The 21210-nt window shown below is 39.8% G+C and overlaps 1 protein-coding gene across 1 annotated transcript in view; it reads left to right on the forward strand.

The window, feature by feature from the left end:
- Positions 1-21210, forward strand: part of NELL2 (neural EGFL like 2) — a 126261-nt gene that overhangs the window by 89435 nt on the left and 15616 nt on the right. Inside the window, exon 16 of the mRNA XM_063134813.1 lies at positions 19285-19425. Coding sequence (XP_062990883.1) covers positions 19285-19425 — 141 coding nt within the window. The remainder of the gene's footprint in view (positions 1-19284; positions 19426-21210) is intronic.

A 21210-nucleotide genomic window follows, 5' to 3' on the forward strand; every position in this document is an offset into this window, starting at 1 on the left:
GCCTCATAGCCAAAGCTCTCTGAGTGGTTTACAAAGCTTAAAATGTTGAACATTAAAAATCAATATACAAAATTTCAAACCATAAAAGCATAAAAATAGTCAACAGACAACATACAAAGGCAATATATATATTCAAAACAACTGTGAACTCTCAACCAGGCCTAAAATATAGATCTGAGGTCAAATTAAAAACTCAGCATATGCTATTAATGTTGTTAAATACCTGGAAGAAAAGAAGTCTTGACCTGGCATCGAAAAGATAACAATGTTGGTGCCAGGCAGGCCTCTTTGGGGACATCATTCCATAATTGGGGGGCCACCACTGAAAAGGCCCTCTCCCTTGTTGCCATCCTCCAAACTTTCCTCAGAGGAGGCGCCCAGAGGAGGACTTTAGATGTTGAGTGTCATGTACGGTAGGTACATGTTGGGAGAGGTGTTCCGTCAGGTATTGTGGTCCCAAGCCTTGTAAGGCTTTATAGGTTTAAAACAGCACCTTGAATCGGGCTCGGAAACATACAGGCAGCCAACGCAAGTGGGCCAGAATCAGTCTTATATGTTCGAACCTCTTGGTCCTCATTATTAATTTATTTCCCACCTTCTTTCCTCCAAAGAACCCAAGGCAGTGTACATAATCCTCCTCCTGTGAGTAGGCTGGGCTGAGAACCTGTGACTGGCCCAAAGACACCCAGTGAGCTTCCATAACCAAGTGGGGACTAGAATCTGGATCTCCTGACTCCCAGTCCAACACTCTAACCACTACACCACACTGGCTCTCTTATTGTTCATTGCTCCAGAATCTGTTTAGACATGAAGTGGTATATAAATGTAATAAATAAATAAATTGCTCCAGAATCTGTTTAGACATGAAGTGGTATATAAATGTAATAAATAAATAAATAAATAAATAAATAAATAAATAAATAACTTGTGGACCTTCAGAAATTACTGTGGTCTTGTGCAAACCTGAATTAGCTAACAATGTTTCTCTTCATCTTTGCTACTTAAGATGATTGTTCAGATCGTTCTTTGAAAAAAATAAACAGAATAAACTGCAACAAGCACTGTAATACTGCATTTCTGGCAAAGCAGTTAAGTTTGCTCATTAATGAGAAGCTAGGGTTTCAAGACAGGTTAACACTTTTAAGTTCTTTTTTTGTAAATGAGATGAATTCTACTGAGTTAGGTGTAACTGTAGGATCTTTTAAATTCTGTCTGTATCCTAGACCTATTTCCATAAATCAATCTTTCCCCCACTTTTAATCAGTATTCAGGATGAATGCATGCCCATTTCCACAGATCTAAAGAGAAAATAGGTCACCATTAAAGTTTGCACTTTTCACTAAGTAAGAAGTGTGCCAGGATTTAATAAGTCAGACTAGGGTCAATTTCAGTGGCTCCTTTCTTCCATAAGAAAATGCATTGTAGTGCATTTTCCCCGAAGCAACTTAAATGTTTTACAAAAGAGACACTGAATTTTCCTGTCAACTTAATCACTCTACTCAGAAAGCACATTGAATGAGCAGTCTGAAGAGGAGGAGAAAATAAATCTTTTAGTCTCTGCTCAGACAGAGGTCCTACATCTCTCTCTGTTTCTCTCTGCCTCTATCTTTCTCTGTGCTTATGGGCTCCCCTCCACCTGCACAGGGAAATCTGATAGCCCTTAAGTCCCCTTTCCATCACCCATGAGAATTCTCTTAGTTTTTCATTGGAAATACTCAGGAGTTCTTCTGAGCTACTTTAAGACAACAGACATGTCTTTAGAGAGGAATAATCAGCAATTCAGAAATATTGGCTTGGCTTGATAGCCAGCTAGTATTTGTGGTCCCCACCAATCCCTCTACTCCATTTAGATCAATGGCAGAGAGCTTTCTATGCAGGTGGACTTTAGGGTGTGGAGAAGGCAGTACTTGGAAAAGTCTCCCGCAGTTTCTTACTTTTTCTAAACTGCATGAAAAAGTGCCAGCAGGGATCATGCCTACCAAAGACACTTGTCCCTGATGAGCTGGCAAGCCGATTTGTTGATGCCTGGGTATAATACCTCAGAGGATTAATTAACTTAACCAAAAGTCTTCATAGAGTAGTAACCTCAGAGAAAAGTAATGCATTTTATAGTGCTGCTTATCTCCTTTCTTGACTCCTGCAACCATTACCCTTCTGGCTTTCCAGTCTCTCTCTCTCCTAAATAATCTCATCTCCATTTTGCCCAAACCAACAACTCCACAACCAAAATCATTCACCTCCCTTTTAGGCCATGTGACACCCTCCATTTAATCCTGACACTGACTTCCTGCCCAGTTACAGATTCAGCACAAACTCCTTATCCTTACTGTGACATGTTTAGGGCTTCCTTATGAGGCCTTTCCTGTAGGGGTCACTGAGTGCAGACTCACCTAAAACATCAGCTGCCACCAACTACTGATTTATAGAGAGCAGCAGGACTCTGTTCTTTTGATCCTTAGCATGTGGTGTGAAATGTGCAACCCATTAAATCCAGAAAGCTGAGAACAGGTATACAAAAGGAAAGACAATTTTAAAAATGTATTTATTTATTTAATAAACATTCAGAAGAGAACAAAAACTCCTGATAAATAGTAATAATAATGGTTCTAAAAATTTAACACCACATCTCTGCTTTCAGTAACTTCTCTCCCTCCTTTCTAATTCATGTCCTGTCTGATTTTATTCACTAACTAAACTAGACTAACTCTGCCCCCTCATTCTTCTCACTCTCTCCATCCTAAATCAACAGCCGACAGAAAGCTCTGGCGTGGGCTGGTCCATGAAGTCACGAAGAGTCGAAACGACTGAACGAATAAACAACAAACAAACTCTCACTAACAGTCCCTGTCAGTCCAACTTACTTTCTTCTCCGACTCAACTAACTCCATCCACTATTCCATTTTGGACTTGGCTGTAAACCATTCCCTCCACTTGTTCTTCCTTTACAATCTCATTTAAGTTCTCCATGGCTTTGCACCCTTTATCGCAGTATATTCTAGATTTCTGAAACTCCACCACTCTCAGCCAAGCAAAGGTCCCCTCCTGCCTCTTTCAATTTGAAATGAGTTTACTTTTTCTCCCTTGCTGTCTGGAACTCCTTCCAGACTCCACCTATGTGATATTACCTTCCTCTCTCACTTTCAAAATCCTTTCCAAATCTCATAATTTTAATTAAACGTTGGCACGACGTTGTGGGGAGGGTGCGCTGGCATGGGTACCCCCATGTCCCCTACATGCATTGGAATTCCCTGCTCTGGCATAATATCTGAACAGGTTTTTTATAAGTCCAAATAGTTTATTAAAAATGAGAGCAAAATAAAGATATTTACAGTTTCAATGTGTGGACAGATGGCCCTTAGAGACTCTTGTTCCCACCTTGTCATAGTCAGCCTGTCTCCTTTGCTCTGTCATGAAATGTGAGGACGTGGGCTGGACAAGGGGACGGGAGGCATGGACAGGTTCCCCATTTTCATTGTGTCTCTTAACAAAGTTAGAGAGAAGTAGCGGTGGCAAACTTTCCGTACACTAGTGCTATGCTTGGGTGGATTGAACCCTTAGTTCTTAAATATATTGTGTGGCATAAATAAAACATGAATTCAACAGTTCAGCAATATATTATAATATAATTTCTTTCCACATATGAGGGGAATAAAGAATGACCTTCATAACTCACTCCAAGCTCTTTCACTTATGAATTATAGTCCATTATATAATTATAGGAAATAAAGTGAATAATGATTATAGCCACCCTTATAGTTTCCCTTTTAATGCCCCCTTCTCTTCTGTTCATTTTAAGGCTGGCATAAATAAAGCTTGTATATATATATATATATTTTAAAAACAGAAGCCGTCTTTTAACTAGATACACAAATGTATATTTTTCATGAGTAAGCCAAGCTAAAATACATTATAGTACATTATCCATACAATAAGACTGATACAATTTCATTTCATCCATATACAGCAGGTGCTTAAATCCTGACCCAGAAAGGAGAAATAGGCTTGGGTATGCAGATTTCCCTGCAGATTAGGCAACTGTTGCAAATCAGAGTAAACCTGGATAAGGCGGAAGAGGATTATAGAAAAATCTACAACAGATTCAAATGCGTTTGGATTCTCTGAATCTGATTTGCAGGATCTGCAGTGTACTGGTCCCCCACCCCTTTTCCTATGGATTCCAGAGACTTCCAGAAGTTGTGGTTTTTTACTATTGTGGGGGATTTGTGCATTTCCATAAATATGCTAATCTGCATTAGTTAACAAATTAGCGCAAGTGAACTAAATTCTGGTAAAAAAATAAATCCAATTCCATCAATGAGTGGATGATGTCACAAAAACCACCTAACAATCCACAAAACACAAGCTGAATGGATTTAATAAAATCTATACGTCTCTAGGGAGGAAAGCCATTCCATGCAACTGGGCATCACTGTGCAGATGGGAATGCATATTACATTTTCCTTGCAATGTTGATGGAAAGTACATTACTATCCACAGTCTCTGGAACTAGTCATGTGTTACATCATTTATTTTTTATTTGTATTTATAAGACACCTATAAAACAGGTTCTCTGGGTATTGTAATATAGAAAATAGCACAATGATACAATAAAGTTCAAACCAAGATCTAAAACAGAACAATACAAAATGAACACAATAAAAACGCAGACGCAAATTCAAAAGCCAAGAGGATTAAAAAAATATCAACCCCAATAAATATAGTAAAAAAAAAAAGAGAGAAACTAAAACAGGAGTTAAAACCACTAACATGTAATAGAGATTAATGCAGCAAAGATTTAAAAGGGCTCGGAGAACGCAAAGGGGCTTAACCATGACTACAATATGTCCCAGTAGGCTTTAACTTTGTTCTTTTGTCTTTTCCTGCATTTTTCTATTTATTTTTTTTACCATAATCCACTTTATTTGAACTATGTTTTTATAGTACTTAGAGTCAATGGAACTTGTAATTGTGTTAGGACTTGCTTTCTATACCTAAATGTTACTGGAGTAACTTGCGGGGGGGGGGGGGATTTTAGAGAAGCAGCTCCTATATTAGGAGTAGGTGCCCTGGTGCCCTCCAGATGTTTTGGACTACAACTCCCATAGGTCACAGCCAACATGACCAATTGTCAGGGATTCTGGGGGGTTGTAGTGCAAAATACCTGGAGGGCACTAGTCACGAAACTCCTGTCATGTGTTATTAGAATCATAGAGTTGGAAAGGGACTTGGAGATAATCCCCCCCCCACTCACTGCAGGCTTTGCAATGCAGGATGCACCTTCAGCACACCTGATAGATGACCATCCAGCCTTTGCTTAAATACCTCTAGTAAAGGAGAAGAACCCATAACTTCCCAAAACAGTTTGTTCCACTGCCTAAAAGCTGTCAGTCTTAGGAAGTTTCTGATAATGTTTAGTAAGAATTTGTGCCCCGCAACTTCCAACCATTCGCTGTAGTTTTGGCTTCTACAGCAACTAGAAGATAGAGAAGAGCTCTACTCCATCTTCTGCATAATAGCCTTTCAGATATTTGAAGACTGCTTTCATGTCTCCCAGACTGGTACAGTACTCCAAATGAGGCTGACTATTGCAGAATAGAGAAGTAAGCAGCATATTTATAAGTCACCTTTCTGGACTATGTCTACCCAAGGCAGCTAACAACAATGGAACAATAACACACAATGTAATATAACATCAATAACGATTTAAACTTTTAAAAAACCACAAAGTGGTGGATTTTTGAAGTCGTTTTGAAAAGTGCAACTGAAGGATCCAACCTGAAATCCCTTTGGATAAGGTAGAGGACACTATTAAGAAGGCTCCATTCCTGATTCCCACCAGTCTAACTGATTTTAAAGGCAGTCCAATGACCAGGGTCTCTGATGCTGATCTTATGTTAGCTGGGGTTGATGGGAGTTGGTATCCTAAATATCTGGGGAGCACCAGAGCTAGATCTACACTATTGCTTTACAGCGGAAATGAAGTGCACTGATAAACGTTGTGGTACATTTCACATTCCATTTACCACTTTCATAGTGTTATTTCCTGTTTTTAGTCCACATTATCCAAAAATGCTGCAACAAATGTCATTGTGTGTCCTACGAGGTATAAATGCACAAGGAGGATATAGCATCACCATGAAGGGATCGTAATGATTTGATGTAAGGTGTAGATCTGACCCAGGATGGGGAAAACTCCCTTCATGCATTTCTTTAGGATTGCATCCCAAGGAACAAAAGAAACAGAAATAGAAATGATTATTGCTGACACTCAATTTGCTTTTTAAAGTGTGTGCATATGAAAATACTCTACTCAATCCCTGATACGTTTGGATGAAGCAATAAAAATGCTAGAGGCACATTAGTAAAATCTTTTCCTGTTTTCACATATTTTGAAAGAACGAATGACCATTTTCCTCATATGGAAAATGCTTTCATTTTAGAGGATGAGTTAAGAGAAAACCTTACATGTGATTATTTTTTAACTTTTGAAGCACACAAAGGAGATGTCCCTAAAGATCCTGTCTGAGTCAGCATCTAAATATAATAGCACAGTATTCTCAATTAGGCAGGATCTACACTACTGCTTTATAACGGTTTATAACAGTTTTGACAACTGTTCAGGCCCAGGGCACGCTACATATACTGTTTTCAAAGTGTTATATTCTGCTTGGTGTAGATATGGTTGGTCTATCTCTTTAATGGGCAATGACGTAGTTGATGGCACACATCCTAGTAGTAGAAAATACATATATATTACTCCTTTTTTAAAACCTGTTTAAGCATGCACTCAATTCATCATGCCTAATTAGGTGCTCTGAATTATCATCTTCAATTGTTACAAGTGTCATATCTTTTGATGGTATTGGCTGAGTAATGAGAAACTGTCATAGCCTTGGTTGTCGGTAGTTCTGTGATTGATCAATTTCTGACAACACAGAAATGTTAACAAGGCCACATGGTGAAGCATTCACTGGAAAAATCCCTTTCATAATGTTTCTATCTAATTTTGGAGTGCTGCCACTGCCACACATGAAATAACAACACGATTAGATTTCTTTTTCCTGGCATTTAGCAGGACCTATAGGGGTGTGCAAAAATCAATGGGAGATCAGGAGTGTGGAAAATTACATACTTGAATTAATGAACTATAATTCCTTACTACATTCTCAATCACATTTTGCTTCCTTTTCATTAATGGAACTAAATTAGTTTTCGATGGACAGCGTACTTTAAAAACAACAACTCACCGTCATGCTCTTGCAAGGATACAAAAAACCTGATGTGTCGTTAAGAATAACTTTGCTCTTTTACACAATATGACAGCAAAAAATATTGCAGTAAAGAACTGCATTAATTCAACCTGTTGAAACACTTTGGAAATGGATTTGCTGCAACTGATTTCCGACTTTTTGTGAGTGATTAATGCTTTTAAGATAATTCATGTGAAATTTTTGCTGGGCTCTAGCCCTCAGCAATGCAGGAAAAGAATATCCACTCCTCTTCAGAAGAGATCTGGGCAAATCTTTCATACCCTGGTGGGCTGGCTGGCTGGGTCTTAGTCCCTGCATTTATTTTGCTTTTGTTCCTTCTTTACAGCGCTGTAAGGAGGTGCTTCCATTTGAAAACTTTAAAATAGTGCAAAAAGGACCTTCCATTTTTTCTTTCTTTTGACAGTTTTTAATATAGATCTAGATATATTTCAAAACAAATATTCTAATCTAAGGCTACACAAAAACTTTTGACTATTCAAATATTTGACAAATTTCCTTGAGGTGAGGATTTTTGGTTCCTGAAAACAGGAGAGGGTGATGGGGGGGGGGGGAGTGTTGGATTATTTCAGAGGTGCTTACTGTGGTGATGAGCGGCAATGGCTACTTTTATTCTTCTTAAATTGTAAAAAACGTAAATCTATTTTGGTTTGCAATGCTATACACATTTACTATTGAGTAATAACGGAATTTAATTCTATGTAGACATGTATAGGTTTCCAGTTTTAGTCCACTTTAATTTTCCACTTTCCTAGTTTTCTGCTGCATCATTTTTATTGTTATTTTTACTGTTACAGCTCTTGAATATTTAACTTGTTTTTTCTAGTGTTGTAAGCTGCCCTAAAGTAGGGTGGTCTATATATGCTGTAAATATAACAACAACAACAACAACAACAACAACAACAACAACAAGACTTGAGGTTGTCAGTTTTCTGCATATTCACATATTTTGCACAGACATTGAAACATTTGGCAGTTGGTCCAGAATCCTGAGAAGTACTAACTTATTTGTTACTTTTATATTAATTCTCACCTTTTCCCCACTAAAGTTCAGGCAACATGCATAGTTTTCACCCCGCCTTTTATTCTCACAACACCCCATGTGGTATGATAGGCTGAGAGAGAGAGAAAGAGAATGGCCATAGTTAGATGAGGCTTTATCCCTGGGGGCGATTCCCAGCATCATCCCTGTGCATTCACATGACAGGGGATCCAGGGATCAGGGAGGGATGATCTCTCCCTTGACCCAGGATATGGCCGTACACTTTAGGCCCACTTTTTGCCTGTCAACTTATAAATGTATCCTCATTCATGCCAATTTTGAAGGAAAACTGAGCATCCACTGATTTTTAACGATTTTTTAAAAAAGTTTTAACCCTCAACCCTAATCCCAATCAACAAACCTGCAAACATCTCCATCACTTTTCAAGTTAGAAACATCAAAATGGGTACCCTGATAGCTTCTAAATGTATAATGCCCATTTTGAAGGAAATCTGAGCATCCCCTGAATTTTTGGGAATATTTGAAATATCACCCCCCCCCCGTTTTCAGAAATGCAGTTATCTCCGTCATTTTTGCAGTTAGAAACTTGAAAATGGGCACCATCACAACTTCCACCTACTGTAGATCCTTATCCATGCCCATTTTCAGGGAAATCCGAGCATGCCTGATTTTGCAGGGATTTTTACAAATATTCCCCCACCCCATTTACAGAAATGCAAATATCTCAGGGATTTTTCTAGATACAGACCTGTAAGTGGGCACCATGAGAGCTTCCACATAGATTGTTATTCATGCCCATTTTGAGGGAAATCTGAGCATCCCCTGAATTTTGGGGAATATTTTAAATATCACCCCACCCCATTTTCAGAAATGCATCTATCTCAGGGATTTTGTAAGCTGCAGACAGCTAACTAGACTTCTAAATAGATCCTTATTCATAGCCATTTCAAAGGAAATCTGAACATGCCCTGAATTGTGGGGAATATTTAAAGATAAACCTAAATAAGAATCTTCAACACTTCAAAAATTAACAAGGAACTTCAAGAAGTCTAAAACAGGATGAGCGCAGCAGCAATGCAGCTGCCTTTTCATCACCAGGAAGGACTAATGTCCTGAGTCAAAGCAAGACACATACAAACCAGCCCTATGAGGCGGGCACAGAAGAGGAGAGGCAGCAGGCGGCGGCTATGCCTTGCCTGAAGCACTGGGAGCAGGCATGCAAGAGGCTTGTGGGGTTGACCATCACAGCCCATCTACATCTCCCAGGCACAAGGAGAGCAGAGAGGTAGGCAGAGAGATGCTACACACACACACACACACACACACACACACACACACACACGATGTACGACTATGCCATAGATCTATGGGGAAGTAAGTCCCAGCAGATCCAACTACCCCACAATGACAGCACCCAGGTGGAGGAGGCAGGCAAGCAGGCAGAGAGGCGGGCACAGGTGGGCAGGCTGCTGCTGCCTGCCTCTAGCAAAGGGGCACTTTTCCCACCCTCAAAAAGCAAACGCCCAGGCACAAGTTGGAGAAGTGCCCGTGTCTGCCTGCTTCTTCTCCTGCTTCTGTTGAGGAGCACCCAGCCAAGGACTTGAACGTTTGGTTTTCACAGCAGGAGAGGCTTCCTGTTTACTGGTGCCAGCCTTGCCTTGCCCACTGCTTTCACTACGCCCAGCCACAGACAGGCTGCTGCTGCCTTTTCTCATTATCAAATTATTATTATTATTATTATTATTATTATTATTATTATTATTATTATTATTATTATTAGATGTATTTATTATTGGGGGAACTGGCAAAACTGTGTAGTGCTTTGCCCAAACTTTATTTGAATGATCAAACTTTTTTTGCTTTTTGCACTTAACAAGCAGTGCACAGCCAACACACTCACACACAGTCCGAACAATCACACCCACACAGAGTAAGAGAGAGAAAGAGAGGATAGAATTTTTTTGTGTAATTCTTTTTTATCTTTTTTTTTATATTGAAGAAATAAGGAAAATGAATAAACACAGTCATAGAACACAGGGTTTAAAAGACAGGGGAAGGGGTTGGGGTTGGGTAACAAACAAATACTCAAAAAATGAACAATTATAAATTTATATAAATCAAACTAAGGCAAAACACAGAGCACAGGAAAGCTAAGCAAGAAGTCAGAAACAAACAAACAAACAAACACCCCTCTCCCAAGCTAAATCCTATCTCCTCCAAACAAACGCAGTTATAGCACACTAACTAACAGTCCTCTCTCCACGAACTCCAACCCCACAAAGAGAAAGAAAGGAAAAGTGTGTCTGGTGTCTCTGGCTTAGTCCCCCTCCTCCAACATTGGGATTGGAGGATGCTTCACATCAGGTGATCACTTATCATCACGATTGGGTGTTGAATCTGCCTCTCATCGCTTCAAAAAAATGTTACCCCCTCCAGCTTTTACCCATTCTAAAAAGATTAATAGCAAGCAAACCGCATGACGAAAACTTCTGAAAATCGACACAAATGACCCCCAATGATCACTCTCTAAGCACAGTAAGTTTCAAGGATGTAGCTTGAAAAACAAAAAAGTTATATGCACTTAGTTCAGGCAATGCAATCCTATGGGGAAAATTTCCAAAATGGTAGGCGGACCTTCGTGACAAGCGGATCGCTCTGCGAGTGGTCGATCCACTTCATGATGCTTCACCCCGCCCCAACTCACTTCGCCTCCGCCTTTAACGGAAGCGAATCAGGCTGCTCCAATGTCGCTTCTATGACCCTAAGCAAAGCGGAGCACAGCCCTACATTATTTATCATATAGGCAAATTGGAATTTAAGTTGTCTTGGTGCTACCGAACTTGAGAGTTTGGGCACTCAATCTTCTTGACCCAGACACCATTAGAAAGTAAAACTGAACCTTGCTTGCTTAAAAAAACCCTCCCATGTACCTTTTTCTGTTCCTGTGCAAGATGTTTATGCAGCATGCAGTAGTAATATGGCTGCACAGAAAGGCAAAAGACTGATAGCTTGTTTAAACACAGAAATAGCTGCCATATATCAAAATACTTCTAGGCTGTTATTGCCTCCCAAATGGGGTCTAAGATCCATGTACAGTCTCAAATAAAATGTTATTGAAGACTGTGGTATGTTCGAGTATGCTAAAACACCACTGCATACTGAAAGCAAACAGTGCTATTTTGCTTGTTTGGATATAAAACTCAGATAGAATTTTCCAGCACTGAAGTAAATATTATACAGCCATCCCCAAAAGCTTAGTAAATGTAGGTGAGAAAATATAGCTGGATATTTCAGCTGAATTTGGTCTTGCTAGTTGGTATAGGAATGGTTCAAGTTAGGTTCAGAAATGAGTACATCAGAAGCAGTTTTGCTATAGCCCCTGCTATCCTATATAAAGAAATGGACATTTATGTCACCATTTGAATTTATAGCTCATGGGAAAAGGCTTGCAAAATAAGTCACTGATTCAACTAAAGTTATTCCCATTGCAATCAGTGGAACCTGTTAGTTCCAACTAATTTTGTCTTATTGATTTCAAAAGGATTTAAATACAACTAATTTAATGGTTATCAGGGCCAACGATTTTAAATTTGGTTTCTGTGACAAAAATGTTATATGTGCCTGTGAATGAGCAAAACCCCTTCTCCCTGTTTAATCCTATTATCAAACCTGAAATAGCAATTATCCAGTTAGTGGAATTAGTTTGTCTGAACAACTTGAAAGAAGTAATCTACACTTTTAAACCTAATTAGTGCATTCAGTGTTTCTAACCTATGTTCTTTCGTAAGCTTTCCTTTCTTTTGCCTTCTTATTCTCTCCCTCCTTCCTTTCTTGAGCCAACCCTTTTATAAAATGGCATATCTAATTTTAGTAATTTTATTTTTTTATCGATTTTATTTAACTATTTACAAACCACCTTTCTGAACCAAGTCCTCCCAAGCTGGTGGGGGGAAAATACAACGTTATGCCTTTACTTAGGGCAAATGATTGGTATTAGAATCTGCCTGATCCATTAGAACTGTAATCTCTCTGGTTAGCCACCTTGTTTTCCCACTGAGGTCTATGGCCCTTATTGGGAGTAAGTCCCATTGAACTCAGAGGGCCTTACTTCTGAGTCCTGATTAGGACTGCAGTGTTATTCACTGAGTACTGATAAGGACATTCCTTTTCACTAGACATGGGAGAACTGTTCCAGACTCTCCTCAGACCAACCCAGAAAATGGATGACTTTCCTGAGCCATCTGAGAGGCTCAGAAAATGAAGAACTCTGCTCCCCACCAGCTCAACAGCCACCAAAGCACATCATCCACCCTTCCCTTTGCTTACCTGCAAGTGGGATTGGTGGTGAGAGCAGAAGCAGAGAGTAGGGAGGAGAATGGGCTTCCACCACTCTTCTTTCCCCTCCATCAGATCATGTCATGGTGCCCTCCAATGGCCATTCTGGCTGGAGATGATGGGAGTTTCAATCCAATACACCCGGAGGGTGCCAAGTTGAGAAGGTTGCCATAGTGCATCAAGACTGGGTTATCATGTTGTGTGACAGAAGTTTTTTAACCAATGGTTGGTTATTTGGCCAAAATAATCAATGTAAATAACCAATGTTGTGCAGGGTTGGCTAGTTGAACAACTGTTGGTTATCATGTCATGTGCAGGGCACCATTGATTATTTCCTCAGCCATCATTGGTTATTTCATCATCCACAGAGTCATAAGCCAAGGGTGGTCAAAGTGGTGGCTGCCACTCTAGTCCAGCCTGTAAGATAGGTTGGGAACCATTTTTATGTTGAAGGCAACATTCCTTCAGAAGAAATTTGCAGGGGGCAATAGGCTGGTAATAGTCAGCGCAAAGCCAGCATGTGTGGGACCAGAGCAAATGGTGGTTGGGGCTACTCTTCTCCTCCTGTTTTTGCCACCCCTTCTTTCCCTCTTTTTTGACACCACCTCTCACTCACTCTCCTTCTCTCTCGCTTTCTCCCCACTCAGCTTGCCAGGTAGTAGTAATTGATTGTTTGCGGAGAGCTTTTGAAATTAGGCCAAGGGCCACAGGTTCGCCACCCCAGCAGTAGGGCATTTTAATAGTTGCCTAGCTACTGCTATGTTCTTTCTCCTGTTGTGTCCCAGAACTGATCCAAGATCAACTGGTTGGTGGTCTTTTTTATTGGCCGGATAGGTAATACAAAGTAGTTGCATGAAGAGAGTATTTGAAGAGAATGACCACTTAATATTAATTATGAAGGACCTCTGGGATAAGGTGAGAATTAAGACTACAACAAGGAATTCCATTGTCCTTGGACACTAAGAACCTAGCATAAGTTGAATTCAGAAGACAGGGATGTATTCTTCTGTTTCTGGTCTGCATCAATTTCACATAACACTGTTCCACCCCCATTTCTACACTGATAAGCAGTTTTTTAAAAAATTCTGTGCAAACGTGTGTATATATATATATATATATATATATATATATATATATGATATTTTACACACACGTACACACCTTTTTCACACAAAAATGCATTTATAAATATATACTTTTTAAATAATTGCACACATTTATAAACATTTTAAGCTAGAATAGCTATTTTAAAGGTATTTTGGTATGGTTTGGGACATGAGAACTGTATTGCAACATCTGAAGAAGTGCAAATTTAATTTATTTATTAATACATTTATATTCTGCCTTTCTTCCTCTTGCAAGGAACCCAAGGTGGCTTACATCCTCCTCCTCCTGTACATTTTATGCTCACTACTGTGAGGTGAGTTAGGTTGAGAGTCAGTGACTGACCCAAATTCACCCAATGAGCTTCATTGCTGAGTGGGGATTAGATCCAGTATCTCCCACGTCCCAGCCCAACACACTAATCACTACCCCACTGATTACAACCTGATATGTACATTAGACGAGAATTCACCAAGATGAGATTCTTCTACCATCCCTATAACAAGATTCCATTTCCATTTCCCCCCTCAGCAATTTGAAAATTATGCTGAATTGCAGATGTCTGAAAATATGCACCTGTCTTAATCTGACATGGTAAAATGGGTATATAATCCATTATTCATAAATGAATTACAATTATTTGATACTTCCATAGCAAACTAGGAGAGGCTGTTCAGGATAGATAGGTGATGAGCTTGTTACTACCCTCCTAGAGTGAGAGACAGATCATTCGTGCCTGTTGCTATAAATTGGCTCCCAGCAGCACCAAGATGTGTCAATTTTGCCTACTTGCTTTTAAATGTCACTCCCTTCCTGTGAACAAAGCACATGCTTTGCACAATGCTTCATTGTGTCAAAATGTTCTGCAATGGGATTTTCTTTAGATCAAAAAGGCTCATTTTTGTTAGCAGCAATTCCTCTATAGGATTCAGCTTTCTTATGTGTAACCAGCGCAGTGTTACATGGGCCTTCGTTAGAGACATTGCTGCTTCTCATAGCTGCTAGGTAAGCAAAACTTTTTAGTGAATTCCTGAAGCCCACCAAATCACTCCTGATTGAGCTGCCACAAAATGATTCAATGGAGAAGGGAAGGAAGAAAACTCCACACAAAAACTAATCTATCAGAGTAGTAAAGGCATTGTGCAATATTACTTTATCAGAGTATTAGTAGCAGTGTTCTATTAATAACTTATGAGTAGTGCTCTGCTCTTTATGACACGATGTTGGTATCACTATTACCAGAAACGACACTCTCAAACAAATGCTTGTATGCATTGTGGTTAGGAGCATCCACATTAAAGCACATAAATGCAAATCTATGCATAAATAGCTCTTCTCCTCCACCAACTTGTTTAGCTAATCCACTCATATTCCTGTATCCTTTTAATGGTGCAATTCTTGTATCTAACTTTTACCTCCTTTTATTTTTATCTCTCCTGATTTCCCTCAGTTATAGCAGCATCTCTGCTTTCTGACAGGCACAGATGCAGGCATTGCTGATGAACACAGACAAACCTAGGGAAGGCAGTCAAGGACTCCCTCCACACTTCTTTTTGTGCTATAGAGGAATGAGCCACAACAGCAGCCTTAGACCTGTAGTACATAGAGTGATAGATTACTGTTCAGCGCTGACTGCAGGCATTTTCAGTGGAATTGGTTGCAGCCAGGCAATCAGTCATTTTTAAAGACCAGCAGAATTCTTCCATCAGCATATTCATGGCAGACCCTCATACTTAGCTCCATTCAACAACTTTGTATCCTGATACAAGGAAATGAGAGGAAAGTATTTCTTTCTTTATTGGCATATATAAAAGCATTTCATCCGAAGTAATATTTCTTGTGATATTGGTTTGCCAGCTAGTTGACAAATAAATACAGAATAGTTATTTTGGCTGTCAGTTTATCAATACTGAGATGTCATTCAAAACTTGTCTTCTCTCCCCTCCCTGCTGAATAACCAGAAATAGAGCTCATCAAAATGCATAATGCCTCGGCCTGCAACATTCACTTCATAATTAGAAAGCTTGCAGTTTCACAAATAAGTTGTTTTGAGGAAAGAAATGTAGAATTGGTTTAATTCATTTATGCTACTTTAATCTAACTCACACGCTTTCCCCCATGTTATTTCCAATAAATGAATCCCATCCCTCAAATCTGTCATTTGCTATTTGGAAGGCACGTTATTAAGTAGCTGCAATATAGAGTAGGAGCATGCACCAAAGACAAGATTCAATTTCAATCCTACTTTTGCGCCACTTTGGGGCTGATATAGGCATATGGCAGAGGCAGGAGCTCTTGAATATGCAGCATTCAAGAACCACCACATTATCCCAATGCTCTACTTTCACAGTTCTAGTGTGGTTCAATGCACCTACCAGCAACAGGCACCTCCGGTAGAGAGGGACAGTTCCTGTATTCGTTTGTGGGCACTGTGGGCTCATATACACCTAGCAGGATATTCCACTATGAAAGAAAGATATATATATATATATATATATATATATATATATAGCATTTTTATGCCGCCATTCAGCCAAAAAAGGCTCTCATGGCAGCTTACAAAAGTATTTCTTGACAGTCCCTGCCCACAGGGTTACAACCTAAAAGACATGACACAAAAGGAAAGGGGATTGGGAGGGAGGAGGAGGGGGGAAAGGAAAGCAAATTCAGGCACTACAATCTTAATTGCAAAGTTCAACAGTTACAGTTGACAGTGGGCAGCAGGAGGGAGGGGGCTCTCAGCTGGAGCTGGACCTAGGTACTATGGAGAGGTGCCTGGCTGCTGCTTCTTCCCTCACTGGTGGCCTCTGCAGAGACAGTTGGTAGCAGGAGGGAGGGGGCTCTCAGCTGGAGAGAGAGATATCACACTACTGCTTTATAGTGGTATTGAAGTACACTGGCGGGCCCATTGACACATACCATATACCACTGTCATACCTCTTTTATAGTGTTATATCCTGCTTGGTTTATTTATTTATTTATTTATTTATTTATTGCATTTATATACTGCCCCATAGTCTAAGCTCTCTGGGCGGTTTACAAAAGTTAAAAACAGGGTGTAGATGTGTCATGGACCCCAACAGTTGTCAGTGCACTTCAGTACCCCTATAAAGCAGTTCTGTGGCTCCTGCCTTTTATATACTGCTTTCATAGTAGAATATCCTGCTTGGTATAGATGATCCCTGTGTCTCTCTGTCCCTCCAAATCTCCAGAGTGGGTCAGAAGTTTGGGGAAGAGCCTAATTTGGTTTGGGCTGCTTTACAGGATATCTACTTCATTTCAGGCACATCTCAAATTTCTGCAAAACATCCCACTTCAGTTCGGAAATGCGAATGCATGCCTAACAGAGTCATTCTAAATACAAACCAGAAGTCTCGCCCTACCTCCCCTTGTCCTATTGAGGGCAATAGTCCTACTCAGACATTCAATTTGCCTTATAGTTGAACACACAATCCAGGAGCAGGGCTACATAAGCCTCGAGCCCAATGTAGCATGCTCCTGGAATTTGCATGTATGTCACATATGTCTCCATAGATGGGGCCTCAAGATGTACATGCAGAGGTCTCTACATGAGTTGGAACCCTGATAGTACAGGTAGTACAGCTATACATGTACAGGCCCTATCTATGCAGATGTCCACACTGTATGTGCACATGCCGGGGATGCAGTTATGTTACATGTACAACACCAGGACATGGCTATGCTGCATAGTTGAACACATGCTCCTGGATTGCATGTTCAAGTATAAGGTAAACTGAATGGCCGATTAAAGTTTGTATGCTACATTGATTTTGTTAGGAAGATTTTTTTTGTAATTCTCAACCATTTATTAAGTATTGACCATGATAGGTCAAACGTTTAACACAATATGTGGAAGTACTGGCAGCCATGATAACATCCAAGTGACACATTCCTAAGTGAAACAAGGAAATTCCTGATTATAGTTCTTTATTTTTCCCTACGCGTGACAGCATAGATCCATATCTGTGCCCCCTGCCTGACAGTAAAAAGCTCCTTCCCTCCAAAGCAACACAATTATAATTGATCCCTTCTTCTAATCTTTCACATTCTTTGTTGTATCCCACTTACAGCTTCTTTCCAAGAGTGCATAGAGGTCAGGGGTTTAAAGGGGAAGGTGGGCTTAGATTTGCAAAGAGCTTCCTGAGTGTCTGAGTTCTACAGCACAGTTTGCTTTATTGGTACCGAGGGACTGGTGTAGATTTCTTCTATAGCCCTGAAAGCATAATATCAGTACCTTTTTCTTCACAGCACCTTTAGAAGCAAGAGATTTGGGAGTTAGGATGTGAGAAGTTGAAAATAATTGCATTCAGGTTTGGGTTTGCTGCTAAATTCTGTGACAGAATAAGCCCAAAGGGGGCTTGATTGTGTAATCCAGTACACTAATAAAGATATCAGGGAATATTTTTTTAAACACCAGAGCCAGAATGGATCAATTGAGTACACAATGTTGAAACATTTAAACGTGCTGCCAATGATCTTTATTATTTGTTTTATTTGTGAATAAGACACGGCCAAGAATAGTCTCTATTTGGCATAAAGTCTCTATTTGGCGTAAACAAGATAAACAAAAAAGTTCCCAAGTTAACAGTTTTCCTGAGGTGCAATGGAATACTATGATACATCAAGAGAAATCAAAGCAGTGATGCTTCCCTTACGCACCAAACCTCCCCCACCCTGCACATCCTTTTGATTCCAGATGCCCCTCCCCTCCTCTGTTTCTGGAACTAATTTGTAGTAACCTGTTCGTGGCTTTTTCTTCATTACTTTATCACATGCTCTACATAGATTTTTATTTCTTCTTTTTAAAAAAACTCCTACTTCTTGGATAACTAAATAACTCCAGCAGAGTCTTGGTACAAATACAAAGACGTATTTTTTGAAAGCTTTACTTTTGTGCCCTCTTGGGTAATGAAAAGAGAATATAAATAGAAGTCTTGGACAAATCGTTTATTACAGCATAAAAACAACAAGTTCCTGATTATAGAAAGAGCAAATAATGCCATTCATTTTCAAAAATGTGTTTTGGACTATTCTCTCCATTATACCAGCAGACCTTTCCTAGGAGTATTAACTCTCTAATGGTGGGAGTTGGGATTTAATGTCTTGACATTCTACAGAAATAGATAATCCTGGTTTACATGAGGCAGTTTTGTATAAGGGATGGGGGAAGGGATAATGGTGAGAAATATAGCTGTGCTGGAACCAATATTTTCTGTTTGCCATGGGCAGTTGACACACACAGCAGTCTGCTTGTCATTTATCTTCATTGAATGAATTAGAAATGCTTAATCAAAACAGAATATAATTTAATGTTATTGTTTTGTTTATAGTTCTCATTTATTTCTCATCTGCATCTTTGCAAGAAGACTTGCAAAGTTTCAGTTCCCTTTAGATTTATTGAATATTAGGCTATGGGGTGTAAATATGTCTTCTTAGAAATATTATATGTCCTGATAATGCATCTGTTTCTTTTATGTATCCACAAATAACAATGGCTTCCGTTGGCTGATGTTATGGTGTGTATGTTTTCCCCTTCTTCTGTTTGTTGAACAGACATCGATGAATGTTCAGACGGCTTTGTTCAGTGCGACAGCCGTGCCACCTGCATTAATTTACCTGGATGGTATCACTGTGAATGCAGGGATGGCTACCATGATAACGGCATGTTTTCACCTAGTGGAGAGTCATGCGAAGGTCAGTAAAGGAACAATATACCTCATGTGCTGTTGCTACATTGATACAGTAAATCATTTCTGCCCAGAACTTCTATGATTAAGGACTTTTACAACACTATATCTGCGTCTTCAAACACTCTCAACAGACTCCTGCCACAGCCAGCCCTGCATGTAGAGCCCTGCATAGGGAAATGATTGTTTTAACATATAGAGCATCCTTGATCTGCTTCACCACGACCACCTAATACACTGGAGCGGTGTGTGTGTGTGGAACCTGAATCAAGCACCCAAGGACAGATATGTGATGTGACATGTCCAAGATGACACTGTACCCAATAACCTGGATTTTATGGGAATTTATGTAAAAAACCAAAGACATTTCCCATCCCATCCTTCCTCCTACATCCACCTCACCACTACAACAAAGCCTCTCTGGAAAATTGGGTGTCCCTCCTGATCAATGTGGGATGCTGGGAGAAGGTGAAATTGCTCAAAGTCAGACTTGGAACTTAAGATCCATTAACTTAAGGAAGTTCATGGAAAGACAGTTGTGTGCCCCTGTTCAGGAAGGGCCACAATCCTCTAGAAAGTAGGACATAGATAGCTGCTGTGCAGGGAAGAGTGGATGGGAAAGTTCTGTGAACTTTCTTAGTTTATCTTACTTATTTCTCTTCAGATCCAAGCCAATGTACATTCCTGGCCCTGCCTCAGGCAGTGAAAGGGCAAAGCTACAATAAAGCTATGCTTTATTGACTTCAGTGTAGCTATACTGATCTAAATAGGTACTGCTCATATTCCCTACATTATGGTGGATATTCAGTAAGGAATAGGAATATAATTCCATCTAGTGCTGGGCTGAAACAGGCATGCCACTTGTATGGGCTCATTCATAAGCCATACAATTGGTATGGCATTGTGGCCATTTTGGGGATAGGGCCCTGGGAGAGGGGAAGACCAAAGAAATTCTAAATTCTAGATGGGCTTACTAGGACCAGCAACCTTGGCAAACAGTGTATACATTTGTTTGATTTCTTCTTTTTAAAAACATAATTGCTCCTCAACTAACGCAGGTATAAGTGACAGTGCGATGGCTGCCATCCCCCCGCCCCCTGCGCCCTCCACACACAGTGCCTCAGTTGGAATAACACTATATAGTGTTATTCTTGAAGCACATAAAAAACTCCTGCCCCACCTTTGACCTGTCTTGCAATCAAGCTCTCTGTCTCTAACTGGTTTGAGACAACACACTGTGGCTTATGATGGGTAGTATAACCATGGGTTATGTGAGGGTTGTTTAAACCTCACATGACCCATGCTCGCCAAGTTTGCATGACATGACAATCCCTGAGTGGGGTTTGCATATTCAAAATGGTGGCCACACACACCATGCATGTGTTGCAGGCCACTGTGGCCTGTAATGTCATGTGAACAGACCCCCACCATTCTCTCTCTGTCTCACATACACACACTGCCCATTATAACAAAGAAAAAATAAATGAAAGACTGCGCTCTATCATGATCTCATCCCATCATGATTTTCATTTCAGTATATGCTTGGTTTCTAAAATGTGAACTTGAAAAATAAAATAGTTACACAGTAATCACCATACCCTAAACTCTTTCAAGCTATTTGGAAGGAACAGGAGTGTTAGTTTTCTCCCCAATTTGCCACAAAGCTTATTTTGCAGCTGTTCATAAAGCTAACACAATGTCTAAGTTGATTATTTCTACAACATTTTTAATAGAACAAGATATTTGAAGATCCATAAGAGTATTTCATCCTGTTATTTCTTGGATGGTTCTT

This window comes from Elgaria multicarinata, chromosome 9, assembly GCF_023053635.1.
Source record: "Elgaria multicarinata webbii isolate HBS135686 ecotype San Diego chromosome 9, rElgMul1.1.pri, whole genome shotgun sequence".
In the NCBI taxonomy this organism is placed as follows: Eukaryota; Metazoa; Chordata; class Lepidosauria; order Squamata; family Anguidae; genus Elgaria; species Elgaria multicarinata.